The sequence below is a fragment of the Zonotrichia albicollis genome, chromosome 9 (assembly GCF_047830755.1).
Source record: "Zonotrichia albicollis isolate bZonAlb1 chromosome 9, bZonAlb1.hap1, whole genome shotgun sequence".
Lineage (NCBI taxonomy): Eukaryota > Metazoa > Chordata > Aves > Passeriformes > Passerellidae > Zonotrichia > Zonotrichia albicollis.
Genome location: NC_133827.1, coordinates 41,287,423 through 41,313,233, shown reverse-complemented (window position 1 = coordinate 41,313,233; position 25,811 = coordinate 41,287,423). Strand labels below are relative to the sequence as shown.

General features: G+C 44.5%; 1 protein-coding gene across 3 annotated transcripts in view; it reads left to right on the top strand.

The window, feature by feature from the left end:
* LEKR1 (leucine, glutamate and lysine rich 1) overlaps positions 1-25,811 on the top strand; it is a 32,802-nt gene that overhangs the window by 4,338 nt on the left and 2,653 nt on the right. For 2 of the 3 annotated variants that reach the window (XM_074547544.1, XM_074547545.1), the window contains exons 2-11: positions 4,954-5,168; positions 9,023-9,142; positions 9,541-9,716; positions 10,357-10,542; positions 17,384-17,465; positions 18,898-18,975; positions 19,209-19,412; positions 20,563-20,644; positions 23,551-23,703; positions 24,662-24,961. In XM_074547544.1, coding sequence (XP_074403645.1) covers positions 4,954-5,168; positions 9,023-9,142; positions 9,541-9,716; positions 10,357-10,542; positions 17,384-17,465; positions 18,898-18,975; positions 19,209-19,412; positions 20,563-20,644; positions 23,551-23,703; positions 24,662-24,961 — 1,596 coding nt within the window. Of the gene's footprint in view, positions 1-4,953; positions 5,169-9,022; positions 9,143-9,540; positions 9,717-10,356; positions 10,543-17,383; positions 17,466-18,897; positions 18,976-19,208; positions 19,413-20,562; positions 20,645-23,516; positions 23,704-24,661; positions 24,962-25,811 lie in introns of those variants that run through there. The other variant, XM_074547546.1, reaches the window with a different exon arrangement.

The window sequence follows — 25,811 nt, the reverse complement described above, 5'->3', positions numbered from 1 at the left end:
AGATCCCCTGAGAGATTGGGAGTTGTGTGAGGCCCAGAGTGAGGAGCTGGGGCCGGGCAGGAAGCCTGAGCTGTTCCCTATGGGGACAGAACGTCCTGTGGTGTCCCCAGGGTATCGGGTACACCACAGACAGCAAGGGCACTCAGAACATCTCCACGTGTGCCACAGCCTGGGCACAGTGTGGGCTCTGTGTGAGCACATCATGGCAGCTTCCCTCCTCCTGCTGGCTGTCTGTGAGCCCAGCCCTGGGGTTTTCCTGTGGAAGGTCCTGGAACACAGAGTTCAGCCGTGGCTGGGAGCCCACAGGACAGCACAGCTCCGTGCTTGGGACACGCTGCAGTGGCACCAGCAGGCATTTAAAAGCAGATAAAATTCTAATTTGTGTCCTCCAGATAAGCGTGGCAGAATGGCAGAGCCCATTTCAGCATCCTGCTGGCCCCCTGGATTCTCCTGGAGGTGATGTCCCCCAGCTGCTCCAGTTTCCAGCACTCAGCTGTGGAATTTGCAATGTTTTGTGCTATTGGGGTGTCAGGCTCCTGCTGTGGGAGTGCTCTGAGTGCTGGGGAGTGCTCTGCAAATGGGAGAAAATCCTGCAATGGTTTGGGTTGAAGGCACCTTCAGGTGCCATGACAGGGACACAGGGACACCTTCCACCATCCCAGGTGGCTCCAGGCCCCAGTGTCCAGGGATTGTGTCCAGAGGGTTCAGCATCTCCACTAAGGGACACTCCCCACCCTCTCTAGGCACTACAGCCAAGCTTTTCTCATTGCACCAGGGCTGTGTTCTCTAAATCCAAAGATTTCTCATCATACCAGGGCTGAATTCACTACAACCAAGGCTTTCCACCCTTCCTGCAATCAGTGTCCAAGGTGCTGCTGGGACTGGAGGGACAGGAATCTGCTCACCTCCCACGCTGTGGGGTTGCAGCCAGGAGGAGCTTCCTGACAATCCCACCTACGGATGCAGGGTTACTCAGGCAAAGCTCTGGTTAACAATGGGCTAAATCACCCTTTGTGTGCCGTGTTTTGTCATCAGATGCTCGGTGGCAGCCCTGGGGTTGGGTTCTCAGCTGGAACGTGCCCTGACACATCCCAGGGAAGGGCTGCTGGCCCCGTGCTGGTGTTTGCAGCTCTGTGGGAGTGACAATGTCAGGGTTCATTATTCTGCTTTCCTCCAGGCTGCGGCGGGTTCAGCCACCTGAGCTCCTGGTGCTGTTTCCTGTCGTGACACAGGGATTTTCCCAGGGCATGTTTTGGGTGAAGCAACCTCCTGGTTTTGCTCCCAGCCTGTTTCTCTGCTGTTCATGTGTTCAAAGCAAGCGCAGGGATTTTTATTTTGCAACTGTGATTTTATGGGCAGGCAGCAAATAATGATGTGAGCAGTGTGGCTCAGCAGTACCATCTGTAGTGCTCTGGGGTAGATGCTGATTGAAAACTTGGCTCATAAATACACTTTGTTTCTTTTAAAAGAAGTGAAGTTTCTACTGAGACCTTTTAAAAATCTTTCTCTGACTAAGGCAAATATAAATTTCAATCTGGTACCTCCTCATTTTGTATATACATCAAAAAGACTTCCTTTTCTTCCTCAAAAATCAATGGTGTGGTTTGAGTCATCATTTCTTTTTGTGCAGCAGGGATTGACTGGTGTGTCAGAAGAGGGACACACGGGATGAGAAACATGAAAATAATGTGGAAGAGGAGTGAAACAAAAAAGAAAGTAAAATTTGGTAATAAGGCAGAATAAATCAACATACAGAAATAATTAAGGACCACCCAGCTGCAGCATAAGGATTATTTATTTTTTTATGACTTTTGTGTTTCCAGCTACAAGTTTAAATTGGACAAATACAGAGTGTTTTGGTTTTGACCAGTCCTTGCTGAAGCAGTCTCAGTCCTGACAGATCTGTGGACCAAGGAGCAGAGGGTGATGTGAGGAGTTTCTCCATGGGAAGGGCTGTCCAGCCCGGCCCAGCTGCCCAGGGCAGTGCTGGGGTTTATCAGCCCTGTGCGTGTGGCTGCTGTGGGATGGTGGCACTCCATGCTCCTGCAGAGCTTTCCCAGGCTGAGCAGTTTCAGGGTTCTGTGGTCAGTGATCCCCATGCTGGGTGCTATAACATCAAAGCCCTGCCCACTGAGAGAGGAGCTCGCTCTTCCAAACAGGAATCCAGCTCTGCATCCTGGGATGTTTGTGGGTGGAATGTGAAATTCCAGAGCAGAGGGGTGGTGGTGCACGAGCTGACACACCCTGCAGTTATTTGGTCAAGTTCAAGTGGCACAAATTCCTGTCTCATCCTTCAAAAGGCTAAAAATGGTCCAGACCACCAATTTCTTTTCTTTTTTTCCTTACAGCTTATGCTCTACAGATGAAACTGAGTCAGACAGATGTAATTTGAGTGATTAACCCTCTTGGCTCAGTCCTCCCCTTGCCTTGGTAGCTAAAGAAATCTTTGTAACCAGGGGATAATATTTCCTTCCAAAACCAACTGCAGAGTGGAAACTCTTCCCCCAGATGCTTTACAGCATCTGTGCATCACTCACAACTGCAGCTCAAAGCCTTATGGATAAATATCTTCCCAGATCAAGCCCTTTGTGCTCAGCAAAACTGGTTTTTTAATTCCTAATTGATTTTTTCTGTTCACTGCTTGTGCTCAGTGCTCACTCAGGACACGTAAGTCCCCTTTCTACTCAGAGCTCTGATAGTTTCCTTTTCTATTCCTTCCAAATTGTTTTTCCCCTGATTTTTTTTCCTGCTTTGAAGTTAAGATGACAGCGGTGTTTTTATCAAATGGAAACAGTGAAATGTGGAATCTGAAACCATGAATTTGTGTTTAGTACACATCCTCTGTGGTTACTCAGCAATCTCACTGTTCCAGAAAAGGTAATTTGCAAGCACAAGAACTGATGAGTTTGTTTCCTACAGATTTTGTTTAATGGTTGGTCAGCTTTGCTGTCTAAGAGACAAGGCCTGGTGGAGCTTTTCTCCTGGAAAGACCATTTATTTATAAGGCTGCCAGGGGGCAGGGATAGATGGGATATTGGAATTCCTGGGTCAGATGGGAGATTGGGAATTAGGAATTGTTCCCTGGCAGGGTGGGCAGGCCCTGGCACAGCTGTGGCTGCCCCTGGATCCCTGGCAGTGCCCAAGGCCAGGCTGGACACTGGGGCTGGGACAATGGAAGGTGTCCCTGCCATGGCAGGGCTGGCACCGGGTGGGATTTAAGGTCCCTCTTAACCCAAACCATCCTGGGATTCCATGAGAGAGGAACCTTGGATTCAGGATGGGCAATCAGGTCAGTGCCTTCCTTGCTCTATCCACTTTCATCTGGGTCCTGGTAATTTCCCAGGTACCCTGGACAGATGTGCTGGGTTTAAATTGGCTGTGGCTGGCATCACTCAGCATGTGCCAAATTCATTCCTGGTGCCAGGGAACTGTTCCAGGTATTAAGGTGAATATTTGGAAGCCGTTCAATCTGTACATTTACTGCAGGGTAATTATTAATGTGCAGAGCAAGGTCCTGATTTACACAGCCTTTCCTATTCTGTGATTTTTTGACTCTGTAGCAAATCCAGCCTGATCAGGAATCCTCCCAGATTTTCATTTCACCTGAGGAATGGATGGGAAGGAGAGCACTTCCAGCTGAGCCCAGACAGGGAGTAGTTGTTGTTCTATGACTTCATTTATTTTGACATTCAGTAACAAAGCTGAAAACCAAGAAGTTTTGGTACTTGCACAAGCCCTTTGCAGTTCAGCCCCGCGGTGATTCTATCTTGTTTTTGATGGGAGAAGCAGTGAAAGTTCTCGGCTGTCAGTGTGAGCAGCAGCAGTGGCTGTGCTGCCCGGGGCACCGTGTCCTCTCTGATAAACCCCTCCTGTGCTCCCTGCACAGCTCGTTGTGTCCTTTCCCACCGCCCTCATTCCAGGGCTTTGGAACTTCGGGGTGCTTGTCCTGAGGAACGGTTTCAGGTTTCCAAGCACAGACTGCAGCTGCCAGGAAAAATAAACTTGCATTTTCGGCTCCTCCAGAGCAGCTGTAACCAGGGGGGTTTAAACTGGAGCAACATTAGGAAATGGGGAAATAAAGCTTGTCTAGGGCACCCTGAAACGCTGTTTATATCAAGCTATATTTAAACTCCTAAATGTTGTTGTATGAGTCTTTAATTTATGATTTTTGAAAGCTCTTTTCTTTCCTCTCGGTAGGGTTTCTTTCTGTTTATCCCAATGTCTCAAAGCATCATTTTTTTTTCTTCTTCTGTAAAATAAAGTTTCTTAATTGGATTTAAACTGTTTGAACAGGTGCTTGCATGTTCCTTGCTTCAAGGTTAATAACCAGCTCAGTTGGAAAAGTCTGTTTCCCAGTTTAATACATGGCCTTTCCTTTGGATGTGACATGCTCTGTGTTTTGTAACCAGTCCTGAGTCCTTCATTCCTGGCAAAGGGGTTACAGATTCCACAGCCCCCCAGTGCCATGGACACCTCAGCATCACTCAGCAATTATTTTTGTGAGGATCGTGGATTGCCTCACTTTATTCACTCTCCCTCCTCTTGCCTCCTTCACTTGGATATGAGTTGTCAGAAACCCAGAGAAATAACATTTATCTGGTAATCCCAGATTCATTAATGAAATAGCTGTGTAAAACACAGCATTTCCTTTTCCATTAATACCTCCAACCTAGCTCAGAAGCACTTCAGCATTTCAGTGGGAGTTCCCACATATCAAATTGATGTATCTTGGGAAGTTGCCAGGAAGGAAAAGTGCTGCTCTAGCTGGGGTTCATTTTGCTAATGAAGATTTTTGTCTCTATTTGCTAAAGGAATAACACCATCTGATCTGAAATGTTCCAGAGCAGCAAATGGTTGAAATTGTTTGGATTTGTTATTATTTCTTAGCGTGACTGAGGGGTTTTTAGCTGAACCTGTTTCTCTGAGACACTGAGGCATTTTCTCTCTGTGCAGATGCCCCGGGACCAGACGGTGTGCAAATACTGCGGAGTCAGCTACCTGACGCTGCACGAGTTCAAGGTGATGGAGGACAAAGTGAAAGCAATGGAGAAGGAGATCAAGGTTTATAAGGGCAGCCTAGAACGGGAGCAGAGGCTTCAGGCAGAGTTGCAGGCTCTTCACCACGAGCTGGAGCGCTGCCGGGCTGAGAGCGAGTCCAAGACGGAAAGGTGAGAGCACATCCTCCCCTCTGGAGACCCTCTCCTGTGTGGGGCAGGGAATTTCAGCACAAAAGCAGCTTCAAATACAAATAACATTCGTCTTTCTGTTCTCAGATGGCCCATATACTCTGTAATACTTGATTTAAATCACCTTTCACAGTGTCCCGTGGAAGCAGGTTCAGAATTCCTGAGCAGTTTAGGAGCAGTCAGTGTGTGGAAGGTGAAGGGAAGGCCAGAAGCACTCAGAGGGATTTCCCCTGCACACACTCCCAAAGGGAAAAGATGAATATCTCATCTTATCATCCTGCAATAAATCTCTAATACTCCAAATGAAATTGCACAGGACTGGGAGTGCACAGGTCTGAGGTCTGGGCTGGCTCTCAGTAAAGAATTCCCAGTGTCCTTCCCTGGCAGTGTCAGGATTCCCTCTGCAGGGCTGGGACAGAATCCCAAAGCAGAGAGGAACAGTTTGGGAAATGCCAGGGGCATTTTGCTCCACAAACAGGAGGTTTCAAATCCTTACAGATATGGGAAGGCCCCACTTAAAGGAGGGTTTTGTACCATGAAACTCCAGTAATTAATGATGGACCTCAGAGCCACATTTGGATTTTCAGGGCACAATCAGGACCTTCAAGTGTGTTCTTTCAGCTCATACTTACAGGATCTATATCCTTTGCCATGCACATATTTTGGACTCTATTGTTATATTCCATTAATTGATTACAGTAGGACTATAAAGAATTGCTGTTTGTAGTCAATTAATAAAAGATACTTTGTAAAAATGCAGCTTGCTTGAGTTTACTACGGATGGATTGAAGCTACCAGAAACTCGTGGGTAATTTTTGGCTCATCTGACTGAAACAGACAGAAGTTTTTTGGTTTTTTTTGTAAGGATGAGGTTCTAATTTTAATTATCAGCTCAGTTTGATTTTTGGGATCCCCAGGAGGGGTGTTCCTTGCGTGACTGCCTCACACCAAGGGATGTAGAGCTGAAGGTGCTCTTGAGATTGGACTGAAATGCTTTGGAAACTTGCTTTTTTGGGAGAATCACTCAAATACTGTTAAAAATTAATTAGTGAATTTAGTTAGGCTTTTGCTTGCTAATATTATTAATAAAAGATTAATTTTAGAGCACAAGTTCCCACGAAAGTGAACAAAATGCATTTATCTTGTAAGTTACTCATAATGTTTCTTGCAATATCTTTTAAATTTAAATTTAACATCTTCCACTCCTCCTTCCAGATATTTAATATTTTCTGTGGTTTAATATCTATTTTTAAAGCTTGTTTGCTCCTTGTCCCTTTAACGACCCTGGGTGGCAGCTCTGGTGGCAGTGTGTGAGCAAATGCACTGACAGCACATTCTTCTTGTGGAGGCTCATTTGCCAGGGCTAAACTTTAAATTTTCATCGAGCTGACTTTTTGTAGTAAAGCTGGAACAGTTAATAAAATTTTTATCTCTGCACTTTTCTCCCCTAAGGCTCCACTTGATTTAAAAGCTGCTGAAATCAAGTGGGATACTTGCAGTAGGTTTCCATTCCAGCCATAAATCAACCATTGTGCCTTGTTAAGAAACTTGGCTGAATGTTCCTTATCTTCCCCTTGCTGTCCTGGGCCTCTCTGACTACCTTGTGGTGAGGTATAAACTGTTCAACATCCTGGCTCTGGCCGGGCTGACAAATCACTGCTCCCACAAGCCAAACATGCCTTTTTCTTACTTTTATCTCTGCTAGACCAGAATCTCTTATCATTTGCAGGCTGTTTCAGGTTTCTGTTCCCTCTGGGTTCAGCTGTCCCTGCTGGTACCTGTGGTTAACCTTGAAAGCACTTGGGAGTTTTCCTGTCTTTAGTTACCTTTCCTTTGGGATCCTGGCAGGAGAAGGGGAACAGACTGCACTGATCCTACTGCTCAACCTTATTCTGTGTTAGAATCACCTCAGTCTTGGGAATTAATTAGTTATTATTAATTTAATTAGCAAAATTCAGCCGCATCCAGTGTAGGAAATGTAAAATAGATGGAAAGATGTCCTCAAGTGCCACATCCACACTTATCTTGAACATTTCCAGGGCTGGTGACTTCACCACTTGCTGAACAGAAAATGAGCAGCTCCCGGCTGTGAAATGAAAGTGAGCAGCTGTGGCTCTGGGCAGCTCCCAGAGTTTCATGGCAGTGAAAATGCTGGGCTGGGGACAAAAAAAAAAATGCTTTTTTTTTGGGACAGAGTGTTCCAGGCTGCTGCGTGCCTCTGTGCTGGTGGCAGTGCCAGTGCTGCTCCGTCCCACCGGCACCCTGGGCATTGCAGAAATCCCTGGGGAAGGGGAGCTGCTCCTCCTGCTCTGGGATGTTCTCAGAGCTCCCTCTGGGTCCTCTGTGCTGTTCTGTCCCTGCCAGCACCGGGGTGGGCATGTCCTGACAGCTCCCAGTGCCACAGAGGGGCACCAGGGGCTGCCAGCATGGCTGGGAATGCTCACTGAGCCCAGCCTGTGCCCAGCATTGTCCAATTCCAGCATTCTAACCACCCACTGCACTCTCCCTTTGTGCTAAAAACCCCCAAATAACAGGTTTATAACGGTCCTGCCTTTTCCACGGGCTCTTTAGTGTGTGACTGAGCAGGAAACATCCCTTTAATGGCAGCTCTGGAATGGAAAGAGGAAGAAAATGTACCTCTCCTTGTTTACCAGTTTCTTTTTAATCCAAAAGATCTTCAAATACTCCCAATTCCAGAACGAGAATGGAGAATGAGCATCTGGCTCCCAGAGTTTGGATTTGTTGTTGGTCACTGATAAATCACTGATTTTTTCCTCAGCTGCAAACTGAATTGAATTCCTGTAGCTGTTTAGGGAATGGCCTTTTTCTTTTTTCTTGTGAGTGACAACAGGTCTGCTCCCAATCACAATCCAACAGATTTTCTCTCTCCCCTCCTGCTCTCCACCTCCTGGAAATTTGCAGGTAGCAATGGATAAAATTTCCTAAAAAGGTAATGCCAGGAATGTCTTCAATTTTATTTTTTCCCCCAGGGTTCACTGAGCCCCAAAAACTTGCTTCTGGGGCTTTTTAACCCCCAGATGTTCAGTTCAGATTTTGTCAGAGCTCTGCAGATCCAGGTTTCTTTAACCAGAACTGATATTTTTTAAAATGTGCATTTTGGTGCTGATCTGTGTGATAACAGTAACTAATGCACTGTCATAGTTTGGTTTAATTTTTATATATTTTCAGCATAAATCATTCTCATTCTCTTCTGCTGTTTCAAATTGAAGCCAGGGCTGATGTAGTGCTTCTGCCAGCCTTTGGTTTTGTAAAATTCTTGTCTATTCAAACATTACTTATTTACTTGTGGCAATGAGTCACCAGGAGGCAAATAGATCATTTTCTCTGTGTGAGCAGTGGGTGTTGAAAGCTGAAACAGGGGCTGGTTTTTAACAGTTGCTTGTCACTGGAGTGGTATTTTTGGGGCTGGAAGCTGCTTTAGGATGGTTATCTCCAGCAAACAGCCGGGGCTGATGTGCTGTGTGGGATTGTTCCTCACATGTGCCACAGGAAGGGAACTGGATTCTGCTCTTTTATTCCTGTGCAGCTCCATTCATTTCCTGACAGTTATGGGAGCAAGTGCTGAATTGTTGAAAGAGCAATGTTTAAACTGTGTTTATTTACACTGGGGTAGCTGTGCCTGAAAAACAAACTGGTGCTGCAAAGAAAGTTCCCAAGGTAAATGTTAGAGGTGAAGAACACCTGGGGATGGTTCTGGAGGTGTTTGCTGTGCCTGAGGCCAGCACAGAGCTGGCTCCTGCCTGGGAAAGCTGAAACCAAAACTGGAGGTTGGTTTTTGCTGCAAACAACTCTGATTATTTTATTTACATCTCTAGGATAAAAACCCTGACAGTGGAGCTGAAAACCAAGCAGGAGGAGATGAAAACTGTGAAAGCTGATTTGCAGTATTTCCAGGAGGAGAAGGAAGCTGCCTACAAGCAGTCACAGGTGCTCAGGTGAGAACCCAGAAAGAAATGCTGATGTTGGAAATGCTCTACTTCTTACATAAATATTGTTTATAAAGACTCACCATAAACCTGGGCATACAGTCATTTAAACATGATTACTCTGATTTCTCAGTTAAAAATGATTGTACAAATTCCTGTACCGGATTTTGAAATGATGAAACAAACCCAGTTTTCTTCATTTATGTATAAAAGCTCAAAACATTTAGATGGAGAAATGTATAATACATATATTCAACACAGAGCACATTTCATACACTGAATTATTGTAACCCAATGCAGTACAAATTACCAGATAATGGCAGTAGTTCTCAAGCCTAGTCTAATTCCCAAGTTTTATTTATAGGATAATTTATAAATATACATCTGGTATATTTTCTTTCTTGCAGAACTACCTTGGAGCACCATTGCTCCACGCTGAGCAAGGCTGTCTCACTGTTCCCTTTCATTAGGAGTGAATTAGACAGTATTAAAGAGGTCATCTCCACCAACATGGAGAGCTTTGCTGCCATGAAGGAGGAAATTTTCCGGCAAATAAAAGCCATGAGCAAAGAAGCTCTGACAGGTAAAGAGAAAAAAGGATCCTCCAAGGATCCAGCATCCCTGTGGGAGCTGCTGGAGTGTCCTGCAGTGCTGCCCCCCTTCCTTCCAGCTGGCTGGGAGGGCAAGTGAAGGAAAAGGGGAAAATTATGAAGGTGGTGGAATGCAGTCCTGCTGTTCATTGTCCTGCTTAAGCAGAACATCAGGCTCTGATGGTAAAATTGAAAGAATTGGTCTCAATGCCCAGAGAGCTGCAGTGTCCATGTGGCACAGGGAGGTTCCTGCGTCCTCAGGGTTCCTCTCTCGCTGGGCTCATTCCTGGCCTGCTGCAGGCTCTGTGCCTGCAGGACCCAGCCATTTCAAGGCTTCTTTTCTGCAGTATTCCTTGTTGTGTTTGTTGTGGTGCTCCCAATATACAGAGGATCTGTGTGGAAACGGGAGTGGAGCCTTTCTTACTCAGGCTCTGTATCCCTCACCCAACATTTCCCCCTTCAGACCAGTGCCACGGCAGGAATATCACACCCATCCTCAAACCCAGCTTTCCACACCAAAACTATTCAGCCCCACTTCTTTTTGCTGGCCTGTGAATGCCATTTAAATGATGTTCTTGTTCATGGTTAACATGAAGTCACAGCAGTCTGCATGGGTTTGTTTTGCCTCCTCAGAAATACCCAAATTGAACCAAAGACTGGCCAAATCCCAGCGGGAGAACGAGAGCCTGCAGGAGAAGGTGAAGCACCTCACCGAGGTGGCTGACACAGTTGAGCTGAAAACTCAGCAGCTCCAAACTTCCCTCCAGCAGGGCAACGAGCTCCAGAGCCGCTGCCGTGAGCTGCAGAAGGAAACTCTGGGTAAGAGAAGCTCTTTTTTCTTTTCTAGCCAAAATCCCAGGGGGGAAAAATGGTTTTAAAAGCACCAGAGTTGTGTTGATGGTCACTCCACTGCTCCTTCGGCGCCTGTGGAGACAGCAGGGGTGAGATCCCATCCCTGAGTCACCATCCCTTGGCATGGCCATGTCACTCATTATTAGATTGTAATAACAGAATATTATCTTATTATTGAATTCTTTATTGTTATAACAATACTGCTAAAAAGCTCCAGCAACAACACCTTCTGTCTCTGTAGAAATAATAAGGAGCAATGGACATAAAATCTCATCAGGTGATCTCTCACACTCTGAAATACATCATAACATCAAACACTTGTATTGCTGTGTTTATGGGATAGGAAAACTGCCCTAAGCTGAGGTTCCCTTTCCCCCCTGTTTGCTCCAGAGGTTGCTGCAAACAATGGGTTCAGGGTTTGTTCATGAGCATGGCAAACAAACACTTCCATTTTCAGCTTTGCCCCCTCTAACTCCATGTACAATTGCCTGTTCTTATCTTAAAAGAGAGGTTTTCACAGTCCCTATTTCATTACATTTTTTAAAGGTTGTTCAATGTGTTCTGTATTTTGACGGGGCCTGCATGGCTTCTTGGATCTTCTGAAAACCTGAATTTGCTTCCCTAAATTGGCATGTTGCATCAGCCCATCACAATTAATTATCACAGAATCCTGGGATGGTTTGGGTTGGGAGGGACCTTAAAGCTCATCCCATTCCTCCCCCTGCCAGGGGCAGGGACACCTCCCACTGTCCCAGGCTGAAAATTTGCAGTGAAATAGGAAACAACTGAGATTTTATGGAGAAAACACGGCTAAAACCACAGCTGATTCCATATATGGAATTCATACAGAATATTAGGACCCTGCAAAATCTTAATGATGAGTAAAAATACCATCTGAGCTGGTTGATGTTTTATGGGAGGCCTTTTAAGATTGATTAATAAAATGTAGCAGTCACTTGCTAATAAATGAGTTATTAAGGAGCAGTCAAACGTTTGATGTGGGCATCCAGAAGGAGTTTCAAGGCAGGAAAGCTGCTGGCTCAGGCATTTGGATTCCACCCTTCCTGAATGGATCAGTAAAACACAAATCCAGCAGGATTTCAAGGGGTCTGGCTCTAGGGAACACATTGCTGGATCAGGGTAATAAACCCAGTTAATGCACTGCTGATAAAAATGTTCTCTTTGAAACACCAAACAGGGTTTTTTCATAAAACAATCATTAAATATGAAATGGGTTTGTTTGCCATTGTATTAAAATAAATGAGTGGGAACAAACATCCAACTGGAAATCAGTTCCAGGGAGTGGATTTGTCCTGTCCAAAGTGGGGTGTGGAAATCAGGCACATCCTGAGTGTCCATGCTTTGGGGGGACCTGGGGGTTTTGCCTTATTTTGCTTTTTTTTCCTCCCACAAACTACTCCAAAATCCCTCTTTGAAATAAATAGACACTCCAGAAATAATAAAAACTACCAGGATTTGTGACTTACATGTTCTTAAAGGATTTTCCTTTCTGCAACCAATATTTTGAGGATTCCTATGTTGCATGTTTGTCACAGAATTGTAAAATCACAATTATTTCACACCACAGCAAGAGCAGGGGCCAAGCAGTTGTTCCTGCTGCTGTTTTTTGCTCTCATGCTTGTGAGGCTTTCTGGAGATTCCCTTTGTGGGGGATTTGTGGGATCAGCTGGGTTGCTGTCTTCAAGGCACTTTTCAGCCTCCCAGAGTCAAGGGAGGTGACAGGTCCTGACAAATGCTCAGCACAGGGTGAGATCTGCTGGGTAATTGTTTAATCCATCAGATTCCCCAAATCAAAAATCAATAATGGTGATCATGTGTCTGTGTTCTTAGTGCTGGCTCCTGAAAGATTTCTGCTTTCATTTTATTACCAGCTAGATCCTTTACTTAATCACAAATCAAAAAATCATTTTCCTTCCCCAAAGTCCTTGTGGCTTTTCTTTAGCTCGTGACAGCTCTGGCCTTGCTCTGGATGGGTTGAAATTGCTGGTGATGCTCAAAAAATCTGAATTTTCAGTCTTTGGCTGCTCCTGCTCCAAATCCAAACCTGGTGGTCTGCTGCCATGATTAGGCTGATGAGAGATGATGGAAAACTGCAGCTGGGGAGGGGAATGTTAGAACTTCTTAACTTCTTATGGAAAGGAGGGAATGCTAGCTCTCCTCATGGAAAGGAGGGAAATGTTAGCATTCCTCATGGAAAGGAGAGGGATGTTAGCCCTCCTTGTGGAAAGGAGGTGTTTTCATCTCCTGGAGTGTCTTTAATGGCACTTTAAAAACCACTCTGAAGAAATGGCACTGGATGGGATTTAATGTCCCTTCCCACCCAAACCACAATTCTGTATTAAAGGATGTGTCTTCATTGTATTTTGTTTTGTCTGCTTGGCCTAAACACTGAAGGTAAAAAATGATCCCCAAGGAAAATTAAGGTCAGAGTCTCCAATTTTTTTCCTGTTTAGTTTTTCCAGTATTTCACACCAATGTTAATGTGTAGGAGAGGCAGGTCTGTAGGAATTGTGACATATCCCAATTAGCTTGGCTTCAAACAGGCAGGAATAGAGGCAGAAAATTCAGGCTTTAGAGCCAGTCCTTTGATGCTGGAGTGTGAACTCTGGCCATGGATGAGCAAATCCAATCCTTGTGAGTGCAGGCATGCTTGTCCTGTGTCACTGGGGGCGTGGGAGGGGAGCAGCCTCTGCTAAATAACATTTTTTTCCCTACTTAAGGATTTTGTCATGTTTGCGTGGTTGCAGTTGTTGGTTTATTCTGTTGAGGCTGTCCTTGCTTTGTGCCACTCAGAACTATTTAGAATCTGGTTCTTTTTCTGCTTTTCTCTGCTGGTTTTGTGTCTGAAGGTGGAGGGATGAGGGCCCTGGAGCCAGCCTGGCCCTGGCCAGCAGCACATGCTGGGGCAGATAAAGCTCAGCCACTCCTCCCCTGGCAGCTCTGGCTGCTTTGGACACTTCTGATGGCACTGGTGAGGTCTCCTGAAAGCATCCAAATCTGGAGTCCATCCCTGGGCTCCTTCCAGACTTTTGTGAGTCACAATTTAAAATAAGGACTTTGTTGTGTAGACAAAAAAAGAATTATCTTAGAGAACACAGGGCATGAGCTATTACAAATACAAAGAATTAGTTCTGTTCTGTGCAGGGCCTTGGGGTGTTACTTCACTGCTCTGGTCTCCTTAGGAACACGTGGTGAGGCAACGTTTTCCTGCTCTGCCACTGTCATTTTTCATGCATGTATTTCATATTTCTCACAGATTGCCTGCTATGCTCCTTAAATAAATGTACTGGCAACTATCTGTGTTCAGTGTACATCTGAGTTTGCCTGGAATTGGTGTTCTGAGAAAAATTAAGTATTTTTGCCCCCTTTGGCACAGCTGATTGGCCAAATTCAGGGCCCATGCAAGGGGTAGTTATTAAGTAATTTTAAATAATTGCTACAAGTTCCTATTTCCCAGAATCCAAGGGAAATCCAGCACGAGGGGCTGGGTTCCATTGTGCCCTGGCCAGGGATCTGAGTGCTCCCTGCCCAGTTCCTGCTCCATCTTCAGCCCCCAGTGGGTGCCAGGCAGTGCCCAGGCCAGGCTGGATCAGTGGGGACAGTGCCATGTGTCCCTGCCATGGCTGGCATGGGATTTAATGTCCCTCCAACCCAAACCATCCTGGATTCCATGATCTGCTTGAGCAGTGCTTATGAACCTCCCCCTGAAGTCTTAACTTCAGGGAAATAATCTTCTTTTTTGTGCACATGTATGGAACACTGAGCTTTTATTTAGAATTACCCCCAAATTGTCAGCAATTGCATTGGGTGGGGTTTTGTAGGTTTTGCAGGAAAAGCAGAAAATTACCCAGCTGTACCACATGTGCCTCTGCTTCAGCCTCGCTGGGAATCTGTTAGGAATTAGCTGTGGAGCTGATGGCTTCCAGAGTGGCTGCTTCCCCAATGTGCTGCTTGTTATTATTTTGATTTTTCACAGAAAGCTTTACCAGTTGTTGCTGTTTCCAGGCAGGAGCTGGGGCGCCGTGCCCTCGGATGCAAACTGGGTGGTTCAGTTCCTGCAAGGCAGCTGTGGGCAGGCTGTGCTGGCTGTTTCACACTCACCAGGGGCTGCAGTGCTGCAATCTGCCCAGGGAAGAGGAAACAGCCCCGGCTTGCTGTGTTTCTGTTTCTGGGCTTCAGCAGGTCCCCGTGCCTGCTCAGGCTGTCCCCCAGCCCCTGTCCTTGTCACACACAGCTCACAGGGTTACTGGAAGGTCTGTGACTGTGCTGAGAGCCATTCTGAGTCACAGCAATGAGTAAAACTCAACAGGAATAATGAAACTGAGATGGCTCTGGCCTGCTGAGGCTCTGAGACGTGGTGGTTGTTGCACCCTGAGCCCGGTATCACTATTACAGTGTGCGAGCTCTTTCTGTTGGCTTTGCATGTTTTGCAATTGGCTTTATTTTCATTACCAGAGAACATTTTTACATAAGGGTTTGAATACGTTTTCCTCTGTTTCAGCAGGTTTGCAGCACAAGTTTCCCTTTGTATTGCCATTCTCCCTACTAGTTGCCTCATTTTTACCATGGTTCTCACTGGAATCTGCCTCCATGGGTGTGGGACTCTGCTCACCAGCTCCCATTGGCTTTGGTGGGAATTCTCTCTAGAGAAGATTGCAGAAACTATTTGTGTAATTAAATCCATCTCTTCCCTCGTGAAAAACTCCTGTCCATGCTCAGTGAGCATGAAAACTTCTGGGAACAAATGGAGTGAAAGAGGAAACAGCTTTGAGAGAGACCACCCAAAGTACAGAACAAACCCAGCACCATCCCTTTCCTTTTCGTTTATTGCGGAATTGTGTCCACACTCCCACACTGAGAGAGAAGAAAAAAGACCACAGTTATTAATCATTGGCAGAAATCTTTTAAAATAACAATTTAAAAAAGGTCACCACAGGGACTGGTGTGTGCACAGGGAGCTGGGCCACCACTGCTGCCCCAGGGAGAAGGGAAAGGGCCACCATTGTCACAGCCTGGAGCTCTGCCCGCCTCAGCCCTGAGCGCTCTACCACAGGTGCATCAGCAAAAATGATTGGTTTGTTTGCTGTTTGATTTGTTTGCTGTTTGGTTTGTTTGCTGTTTGATTTGTTTTGACACCCACAGCAGGTGGTGGAGAAGCTGCTTCTACAATTAACTTCCATGATTTTTCCAAGGGTTCAGACAAGTCCAAGAAATTTTACTTTTCTCTTCAAAAAGCTCTTTAAAAATGCTGATAGTTTGGGAATGGATCTGACAGGTCCTGTGTGTTTTACCCTGTATAATTCTCTCCCTGATTTTTTTTTTTGTTGTAGTCTTGTGAACAATTTTCCTTTCCCTTCACTGAAAAGAGGGGACTCTTCCACTTGTAGGATTTATCAGGATAAGGTGTGGCTGGCAGGAAATCCCACACTGGGATCATCCATCATCATTGCTGGAAGGACACAGTCTCAAGCTGCGCCAAGGGAGATACAGGCTAGAATTAAGGAGGAAGTATTTTACAGAAAGAGTGGTCAAATACTGGAATCATCTACCCAGGGAGGTGGTAGAGTCACCATTCCTCGAAGAGTTTAAAAAAAGACTGGATGTGGCACTTGGTGCCATGATCTAGTTGAGGTTTTAGAACATGGGTTGGACTTGATGATCTTAAAGGTCTCTTCCAACCTAGAATTTCTGTGATTCTGTGATTCTGTGAAGTGACTGACAGACACACGTGGGAAAAGTTGCAGAAATTCAGGGAATTGGGGTGAAATGATAGATTTAAGAACAGGAATGACAGATTTGGCTTCTGAGAAGATCCATCAGGGAGCTTTGAAGGACTGTCTTGGGAGCTGTTCCCTTCAGAGACAAGGTCACCTCACTTTGTTTGCTGCCGCTTTCTGAGGAATAATCTTGTTTTTTCTTTCACTTCCAGACCTGTTGCAATTATTTATCAGTGGATTTTTTCCCATGTGTTTTTGGTAGAAACTTTAATTTCAAATCATTCCTAGGTTTCCTGGAAAGGCAGCTTTTGTTCATGAGGATATTTAGAGACGCCCAGGTGGCTGTGGCTGCCCCATCCCTGAGTGCTCCAGGATGGGCTGGGAGCAGCCTGGGGCAGTGCAAGGGAGCTGGGGCTGGGGCTGGGGCAGCTTTGAGGTCCCTCCCAAGCCAAGGCATTCCATCATTCTGTGACATGTTCATGGAGATGAAAATCTGATTAAGCCATGTGCCGCTGCTTCAGTTTAAAGGCTTCACATCTGCAAGTTATGGCTGCTCTCAGGGTTTAAAAGCATAGGAAAGGATGATATAAGGCACACAAAACCAGATGAGATAATTTAACTAAAGAAACAGAGATTGCACTGGGAAAAAGGCAGTGGCTGATTGGAGCTGAGGTGATGTGTTCTGAAGGATAACACACAGAGGGTAAGACAAGTACAACACCATTTAATTACTGCCAGGGTTTCAGAGTAAGTGAATTCCAGGTGAGTTTTGGGACACCTTCCTGCATCTGTTTGCTCTCAGCTTTATGTACAAACAATGTGATTTAAAGCAAACAATCTGATTTAAAGCATTTCATGTTTCAGTGTCGTTGAAGTTGGTGTTTTCTGGTGGGATAAAAAGCCCCAAACACACAAACAAACCCCAGCTTTTTGCTGTAAAGTCACCCTGCCCGTGTGCCCTGCTCTGCCTGAGGTGGGAGTGAGGAGCTGCAGGTCCCACCTGTGAACAAACCCCTCAAGTGGATTAATTTAACATTAACAGAGACACAACCTCGTGTTTTTGCTTTCAGATTTAACAAATCAGGTGGAGACAGCTGGTCTGCAGCTGCAGAAGGTGACAGCAGAGATGGAGCACTACAAGAAGCTGTTGCTGTAAGATTCCCATTCCCTCATTGCTTCCCACTGCACACAAAACACATCAGCCACTTTTTTCTTCCAGCAAGTGCTGCTTGTCAGAAAGCTCTGAGAAGGTTTTGACCAGCAGAGGAACTATTTCATCTTCCTATGGTTATTTCTAAGCACCTGCCTGAGCTGTGGGAGCAGGGATTGCTGCAGGAGCTGCAGAGGAGGGATAAGGAGCCTGAGGCAGTGCCTCACCTCACACACAGGTGTACGAGGCTTTTTGGGAAATCCACCTAACTTCAGGATAAAAATGTGTGTATACACATGTTTATGTAGGAAGGAAGGAATATATGGTGATAGAGCACTGCCAGAGGGCAGGGCTGGGTGGGATATGGGGAATTAGGAATTGTTCCCTGGCAGGGTGGGCAGGCCTGGCACAGGTTTTCCAGGGAATTTGTGGCTGTTCCTGGATCCCTGGCAGTGCCCAGGCCAGGCTGGATGGGCTTGGAACCACCTGGTCTGTGGAAAGTGTGGGTGGAACAAGGTGGGCTTTGGGGTCCTTTCCTACCCAGACCATTGCAGGATTTTCTCCCATTTGCAGAGCACTCCCACAGCAGGAGCCTGACACCCCAACACCACAAAACATTATAAATTCCACATTGAGTGTTGGAAACCTCCATGGGCACTGGAGCAGCTGGGGGACATCACCTCCAGGAGAATCCAGAGGGATCCAGGGGCTGCTGAAAAGGCCCAGGTTGTGCTTGTGGGGCTCAGGAGTCAGAGCTGGCACTGCCAGGCCCGTGGGCACCCAGCTGCCCTCTGTGCCCCTGATTCCCTGAACCTGAGCCCGGGCTTTGAGCTGCTCTGCTCTGCACCTCCTGTTTCAGTTCCCTCACTCAGGGGTCTGACCACGACCCAGCTGCAAATATTTGGGATGCTTAGCAACAAAGTAGTGCCGTGATAATGTAAGGATTGAGTGGGAAACAAAGATGTCATGAGCACAGTTAAATAAACACGGAGGGCTTTCCAAGTGTAAATTAACATTTCAGCGTAATATGGGCACAGTTTAATAAAACAACATATTCTATAGCTGTTTAAATGTAAATATGAACCTTAACCATGGTTATTAATTGGTGCAATGGTGACATAATGACATGAAATCTGCAAAGTTTCCAGCCCTTTTACCTACAAAATTGGGGTTTGTTCCATTTTATTCATTTATTACTCAAAATTGTCATCAGTGTTGCAAGATCTCACTTCTTGTTTGCAACATTTGTGATTCAGGAATGTAACTTCCAATTATTAACAACCATTGCTGGAGCTGACAGAACTTTCTGTTCATGCCTTTTATCTGAAATGGAAAATGCAAGCAGGAAAACACACCCAGAAGTGATATCCAGGCTGCTGCAGGAGTAAAGCTGATTTCTTTGGATAATATCCTTTTTTCCTAATGTTTTTTTAGGGTGAAGTCAACAGAACTTGATGTCTGTCAAAACGAACTGAAGAAGATCAAATATGAGAATGGAATTGCTGAGTCCAGGTAAATGCTGAAATGGTATTTCATATTTTTGAGCAATGACAGCGAACATTTTATTATTTTAATGCAGTTTTTATTCAATAAAATTAAAAAAAAATTGGTCAAGTCAGTAGATTTAACTTCATAAAGAACACATGAAGTTTTGACCAATATTTTATTTTCCAGGCATTATCATTTCTGTCTGTAAATAAGAATATAGTAACTACAATGCTGCTATTTCTGTATTTCATCTGTAGACTTACAAAAGAGCTGAAGGAAAAGGAGGAATCCCTTCTTGTTTGCCAACAAGTCTGCAAACATTTGCAGGAGGAGGTGGCTGAGAAAGAGAGGAGAGAAGAAGATCTGAAAAGAAGAACTGGGAGATCAGAGAGTGAGCTGGAAACCCTGAAAGCTCTGCTGGGCCAAACAGAGCAGGAGGTGCTGATGCTGAAACAGGAAAGGTAAAGGGAGCTGAGCTGGGCTCAGGTGTCCTGGAAATTCTGGACATTTTGGAGGTCATTGGATTGTTTCTTTTGATTATTATGGGAGAGACAAAACTTGGATGAAGTGGAGAGAAGAAAATATGCTATTAAAAATAGGAGAGTTCTGCTTACACTGCAGGGCTTCAGCTGGAGTTTAATCTGGGCCCCAAACCCCCATTTTTGCAGCTGCTCTTTGTGCTCAAGGTGCAGGGAATATTCCAACCCCTGAAATGCAGAGCACTTGGTGCCTCCTGGCACTTCTAAATGCTGAAATCAAGCCTGTGGCTGGCAGAGTGAAACTGGAGATGGAGATTCTGCTGCAGGTAATTGAATAAACCTGGATTCAGGTGGCTGAGTCCAAAGCAAAGGCACTCAGCTCGATCCCACCCCAGGGAAAACAGAAGCCCAGTGCTTTATTCTGCACATCCCAAAGCAATCCCAGGGACAGTGGCAGCTTTGTGCACAGGCTGAACTGGGGGGAAGCTGCTCTCACACCTCCCCGAGCACCAGATCCTGTCCAAGAGCCTGGCTGAGGGAATTCTGAGGCATTTTTGGGGTGGACAAGTTGTTAACAACATCAATGGCAGGAATTTAACCTCTGCAGAGTCCTGCCCTACAACCCCCACATAACAAACAGTGCCTTGAACGACAGAAAGCACTCAGTGCTGGCCATTCCAAACCCATTGCCGTTTTTAAATTAATGAGCCTAATATTCCAAGCTCATGAAATACAACTCTGGATGGAATATTTTAATATTTAATATATTAATTAATATTTTAATTTTTATTAATTATTTAGATTTTATTATTACATTATATATATTATTATTTATATAATATATTATATTATTATTTATTTATATTAATATTTAATATATTAATTAATATTTTAATTATTTAATATTTGAAATTTGTCTTGAAAATATCAAAGAACCATTGAAATGCCATTTGAAGTGGAAGATCTAGCACTGTATTTTCTTTAAACCATTAAATCCAGGAGGCAAGAGAGTGCATGGTGGAGGTTCCAGGTGGTGATTCCTGGGGCAGGGACGAGCAGGACTTCATGGCAAGGCCAGGGGATCCCAGCAGTGTGGGCAGAGCCCAGGCTTACCTGGAATTTGTGTTTTCAGGGAGCTGCTGAAGAGCAGGACGGAGCAGCTGCAGGAGACACTGAGGCAGAAGGTGCAGAGTGAGGACTCCTGGAGGGACAAGGTGACTCTGGGGGTTCAGTTCCACAAGGGCACAGGAAAGCAGGGAATGATCTCCCCCCAGTGCCACGTGTGGGGGGGTCATGGAATCACACACAGCCCGGTTTGGAAGTGAATCAGCCAAAAAATCTGTCAGGAACACACAAATTGTGTTTGCCTTTGGCCTCTGGGGTCTCAAACCCCTGAATTCCCAGGGAAGGGTTTGTTTGGGGAGCCCCCTGTTTCCAAAAGCACATTTAATGTTGGCTCAAGTTCATGGAATGCCAGGATCCCAGCCTGGTTTGGGCTGGAGGGACCTTAAATCCCACCCAGTGCCACCCCAGCCATGGCAGGGGCACCTCCACTGTCCCAGGTGCCCCAAACCAGCCTGGCCTGGGCACTGCCAGGATCCAGGGGCAGCCACAGCTTGCCCATAACATCCTTTATCCAAGGAGTTCTCCTGGCAGCCTCTTCCAGAGGGATTTGGGGAGCTGCTTCCCATGACCAGCTGTCACCATGTCACCTGTGTTTTCATCTGCAGCTTTCTCCACGAGCACCAAAAAACCCTGAACTGAATTAGAAATAAAAAGATATTAATCCATTAAAAAGAATAAGAAATAAAAATATATTTATGTATTAAAAAGAATAAAAATATATATTAAAAAGAATAAGAAACTAAAATAAGTGCATATATCAGTGAGGGAAAATTTAAAAGCAGAGTTGAACAATAATTGTGACTTGTCTGATTTAAGTCTCACATAATTGGTGACTGAAATTACTGTATTTTTTGTTTCAGTGTCTGAAAGCTTTATTTAGTCCCAGGAAAACTTGAGAACTGGTAGCAATTAGGATCAGTTACATTTCTCTGGAAACCCCTTCCCTTCCCTGTCACAGGATATAATTTGGGAAGGGGATCAGGCTGGCTCCATAATCAGAGGTTTTCAGCCTGACATGAGAACAAAATAAAGATTGGTGGGAGGGAGAGGGAGCAATTTCAGCTTTGGTGTCACAGCCATTACAATGCAGCCACAGCAAGGCCCCAAAAAAATCAACAAAGTGACAAAGTGACAACATTGCCTTTGGTTTGTGCCACTGCAGAGCACCAGAAAGTCAAATATTCTGTTTAAAACACATATAAACCTGAAATGGTTTCAGTGGAACAAAAAAAAGTCTCTTTCAGGGAGTATTTAAGAAATAACTCCATTGGAACACACGATATTTATGGAATCCCAGGGCTGCTGAATTTCCTGAGTGCCCAAACACCACCGTGTCCCCAGAGCCCCCAGTGCCACATCCATTATATTACAAAATATTAATTAATGAGGGGCGTGTGAGTGAGTTTAAATCAATTAGTGGCCAGTTTGCTCTCTTGGAACATCAACCTCCACTTTATTTCTGTTCTGGATCTCAGCTTTATTAATTTCAAATATTGAATGGGAAATGTTTTGTGTGAATGAGCTCAGGTTTTTATATTGCCTTTGATTGTTTAGTCTGTGGAGTCAAGGAGCCTCCAACAAATGATCAGGATCTGTAATAATAGGTGGAGTTAATAAACATTAGGATTTATGTTCAGAATCCCAACTCCCATCTAAGAACATAGAAACATTAATATTAATAATAAATAATTATAATATAATACAATATAATATAAATACAATAATATTAATATAACAATATTAATATAACCAACAATGTATATTATTATGTAAAAATGAAAATAATAGTACATAATTATATAATAATTATTATATTAAATAACTACTATTAGTATATTAATTACTACTATTACATAATTATAGAACATCTAATCTTAATTACAGAATAATTATATTTGTAACAAACTTTATTATATAATAATAAAATTATAATTGATATATTAACACAATTTAATTTTATATATTGTAATTATAAACTAATTGTAATTTATAATATCGTATTATAATTATTATTGATATTGTTGTTGATATTGTTGTTATTATTAAAAGAGTCTACTTTGAGCATCCTACAAATACAAAAATTTTAAGCCATAACAGTGGGGGATTTGCACTTCTTCCACACCCTGAATTGGGAATATTTTGCTTTAAAAAATAATGAAAATATTTCCAGTTTCTCTTTTCCCCCTAAAGACATTGGGGAGATTTATTAGACTTTGCTCATAATAATGTGTGGAATTAGATAATTGTAATTAAGCTCATTGTGGGCTTTTGTGCTTTTAATCATTGAAATAATGAGGTTTGTGTTGTGCATTTAATGTGCCTGTTGTGCTCTCAGCCTGCTGCAATGAAATCCATCAGAATCAGCTGCACAAAGGGAATAGGTGCAGCCTGGGAAAGGAAAAGAGTTCTCCCAAATGGAGCCTTCAGGGTTTCCTCCAGAATCCAGAATTTTCTGGAGAAATTTCACCCAGTATTCCAACTGGAGAAGGGTCTGGGATCCATCATTTCTGGGGAAATGATGGCTGAATTTATAATGTGAATTATTGGAGATGCTGTAAGGACTGGGAAATTTCACCCAGTATTCCAAGTGGAGAAATTTCACCCAATATTCCGAGTGGAGAAGGGTCTGGGATGAGCTCCTTGTGACCTGGCAGGGCCTGCAGGGGCTCCAGGAGAGGGGCTGGGGACAGGGATGGAGGGACAGCACCCAGGGAATGGCTCCCATTGGGATGGGTGGGACATTGGGAATTGGGAATTCCTGGCTGGGATGGGATTCCCAGAGCAGCTGGGGCTGCCCCTGCACCCCTGGCAGTGCCCAAGGCCAGGCTGGACACTGGGGCTGGAGCACCTGGGACAGTGGGAGGTGTCCCTGCCATGGCAGGGGTGGCACTGGGTGGGATTTAAGGTCCATCCCATCCCAATAGCAATCCCATTATCCCATTATCCATTATCCCATGGCAGTGTGACAGTGGCACTGACCCCTCTTGTCCCCCAGCTGGAGATGGACCTGGCCAAAGGGGAGGCTCGGCACAAAGAAGCAATTCTGAAAGTCAGGGAAGAGGCCAGAGTGGAGCTGGAGCTGGAGAGGCAAAAACAGCAGGAGCTGATCACAAAGTACCAGAGAGAGCACGAGGAGCTCCAGCAGAAGGTGAGCAGTGCTCCAGAGAAAACTTGTGGCAGAAGATCACAGAAAACTGTAAAAAAATGGGAATGTGAAGGAATAAAACCTCCTCTGTGTGTCATCTTCTCTGGATGATACAGTACTTTTTCACAGTCTTAGTATATTTAATTTATTTTTAATGGAACAAGCTGAAAAGAACTATTCCAGTTCAAGTTCATTGGTGTGGAAGTTCTTTCTCATCTCGTATTTTCAGCACCAAAACTCCATCTGTGTCCCCAGAGTTGCTGATTATATTTAATCTGACATCATCACTTTTGAAAGCTTGGGGCTGTTTCAGGCTATGATGAGGTGCCACAATCCCACCCATATTTTTCCCCTTCCCAAGGGAACCTGCAGCTCCAGGGCCAGTAAAACCTGCTGGGCTGGACTGGGGCTGGCACCACAGGGGGCTGGGAGCTCCAGATCCCCCTCAAGTTTTATACAGAAATTCAGAAATTGTAGCTGGAACCTGAGTTTCCAAAAGGTTTGATACAATTCCTGAGAAAACCTGAGAAATCTGGAAAAATGAAAGGAGTGTGATGAGGTTTTATTATTATTTAAAATCTGGGACATGGTGATTTAGAGCTGAAAATGAGTTTGGCTTTGTTCACCTGGCAAATATTTAACCATGGTTTTTAAACCCTGAGGAAACACCGACTTGCAATAAATTTAACTTGAAGTTAAATTTCCCCTTTTTTAACCTCAATGACTCTATTTGATCTTGAACACACTAATTAATCTCTGTGTTCTCAGTGAGTGGTGATTAATTTACAGCTCTCTGGTGTCCTCTGAGGGAATTATGTAAATTCAGAGCTTTTTTTTTCCTCTCTGAGGATCTGCAAGTTTGAATTTGTTGGTTTTTTCCTCAAGTCACCATTTGTCTGCTATTACTTCTCCATATTTAGAGGTTCTGAGTGGAGATTAATTCCTGTCTGATCTCACCCAGATCCCAGGTTTAATATCCAGTGCCACCAAGAGCTTGAGGATGGAGATGGAAATTCTGGAGAAGAAGCTCCAAGATGCCCAAATGAAAGTGGCAGAGAAGGATGGAGACAAGGAAAAAGAAATCCAGAGCCTAAAAAGGCTCATCAGTGAGCTTGAGTTCCAGCTAACCATGGAAAAGAGCAACAATGAATCATTCCTGGATAAACTGAAGAAAGAAATTAAGCACAAGTCAGATGAACTGGAAAAATTAACCCAGGAGAAGACACAGCTGATTCACAGCTTGAGTCAAGTTCAAGAGGAGGTAGGAACAGGACCCAGGAAATGCCTGGTTATTTTTCCTTGGAGACATGTGATTTCTAAAACCATTCAAAGGTCTGTGACCAGAAAATCCATTGAAATGCAAAGATTTCTCAGACAAATCCATCATCATTTCCTGAATAGGGTACATCACAAAAGGTGTGAACTTTTAATTCGGCAAATGCTTAAATTAGTGCTTCATAGAAAAAAATATTACTAAAAATTATTTTTCAGATCCTGCAGGACCTTTTTTAGTCTGTAGCCTCACGTCCCAGTGCCCAAACATGAGTAAACAATGAAGAATTCCCAGTTTTTAGAGTAGAAGACACGGATATTTCTCATTCCTTGAACTGGTGCCCCAGCTCCCACCAGTGCAGCCACGTTCCCTAACTCAGGAATGCATAAAAATGAATTAAATGCAAAGAGAAATCCAACTGATGGATATTCTGACCACAAACATTTGCTGAATGCTTGGAATATGATGGGAAGGGAGGAGAGAGCTGCTCCATGGGAAATGTGGAGTCAGGGACTGCAGATAAGATTAGGCTGGAATGTCCAAAGCAATTCAGTGGCAGGAAAAAGAATTGGTCAACAGCAAAAATAAAACTCTTCCAAGTGAATTGGTGCTGGGGTTGGTACTGATCCATTCCTTGGATAGGTTGGGAAAGGTGTGAGTGGAATTCCAGTGAGGTTGTGACCGATCTGTGCCCAGGGATGGGGCCTTGGCAGTGCTGGGACAGCAGGGGGACTGCATGGAGTTACCATGAGTGATTCCATGGGCTCATTCCTGGTTCAACACCTGGTTCTATACCTGGTTCCATTCCTGGTTCCACTCCTGCTTCCATATCTGGTTC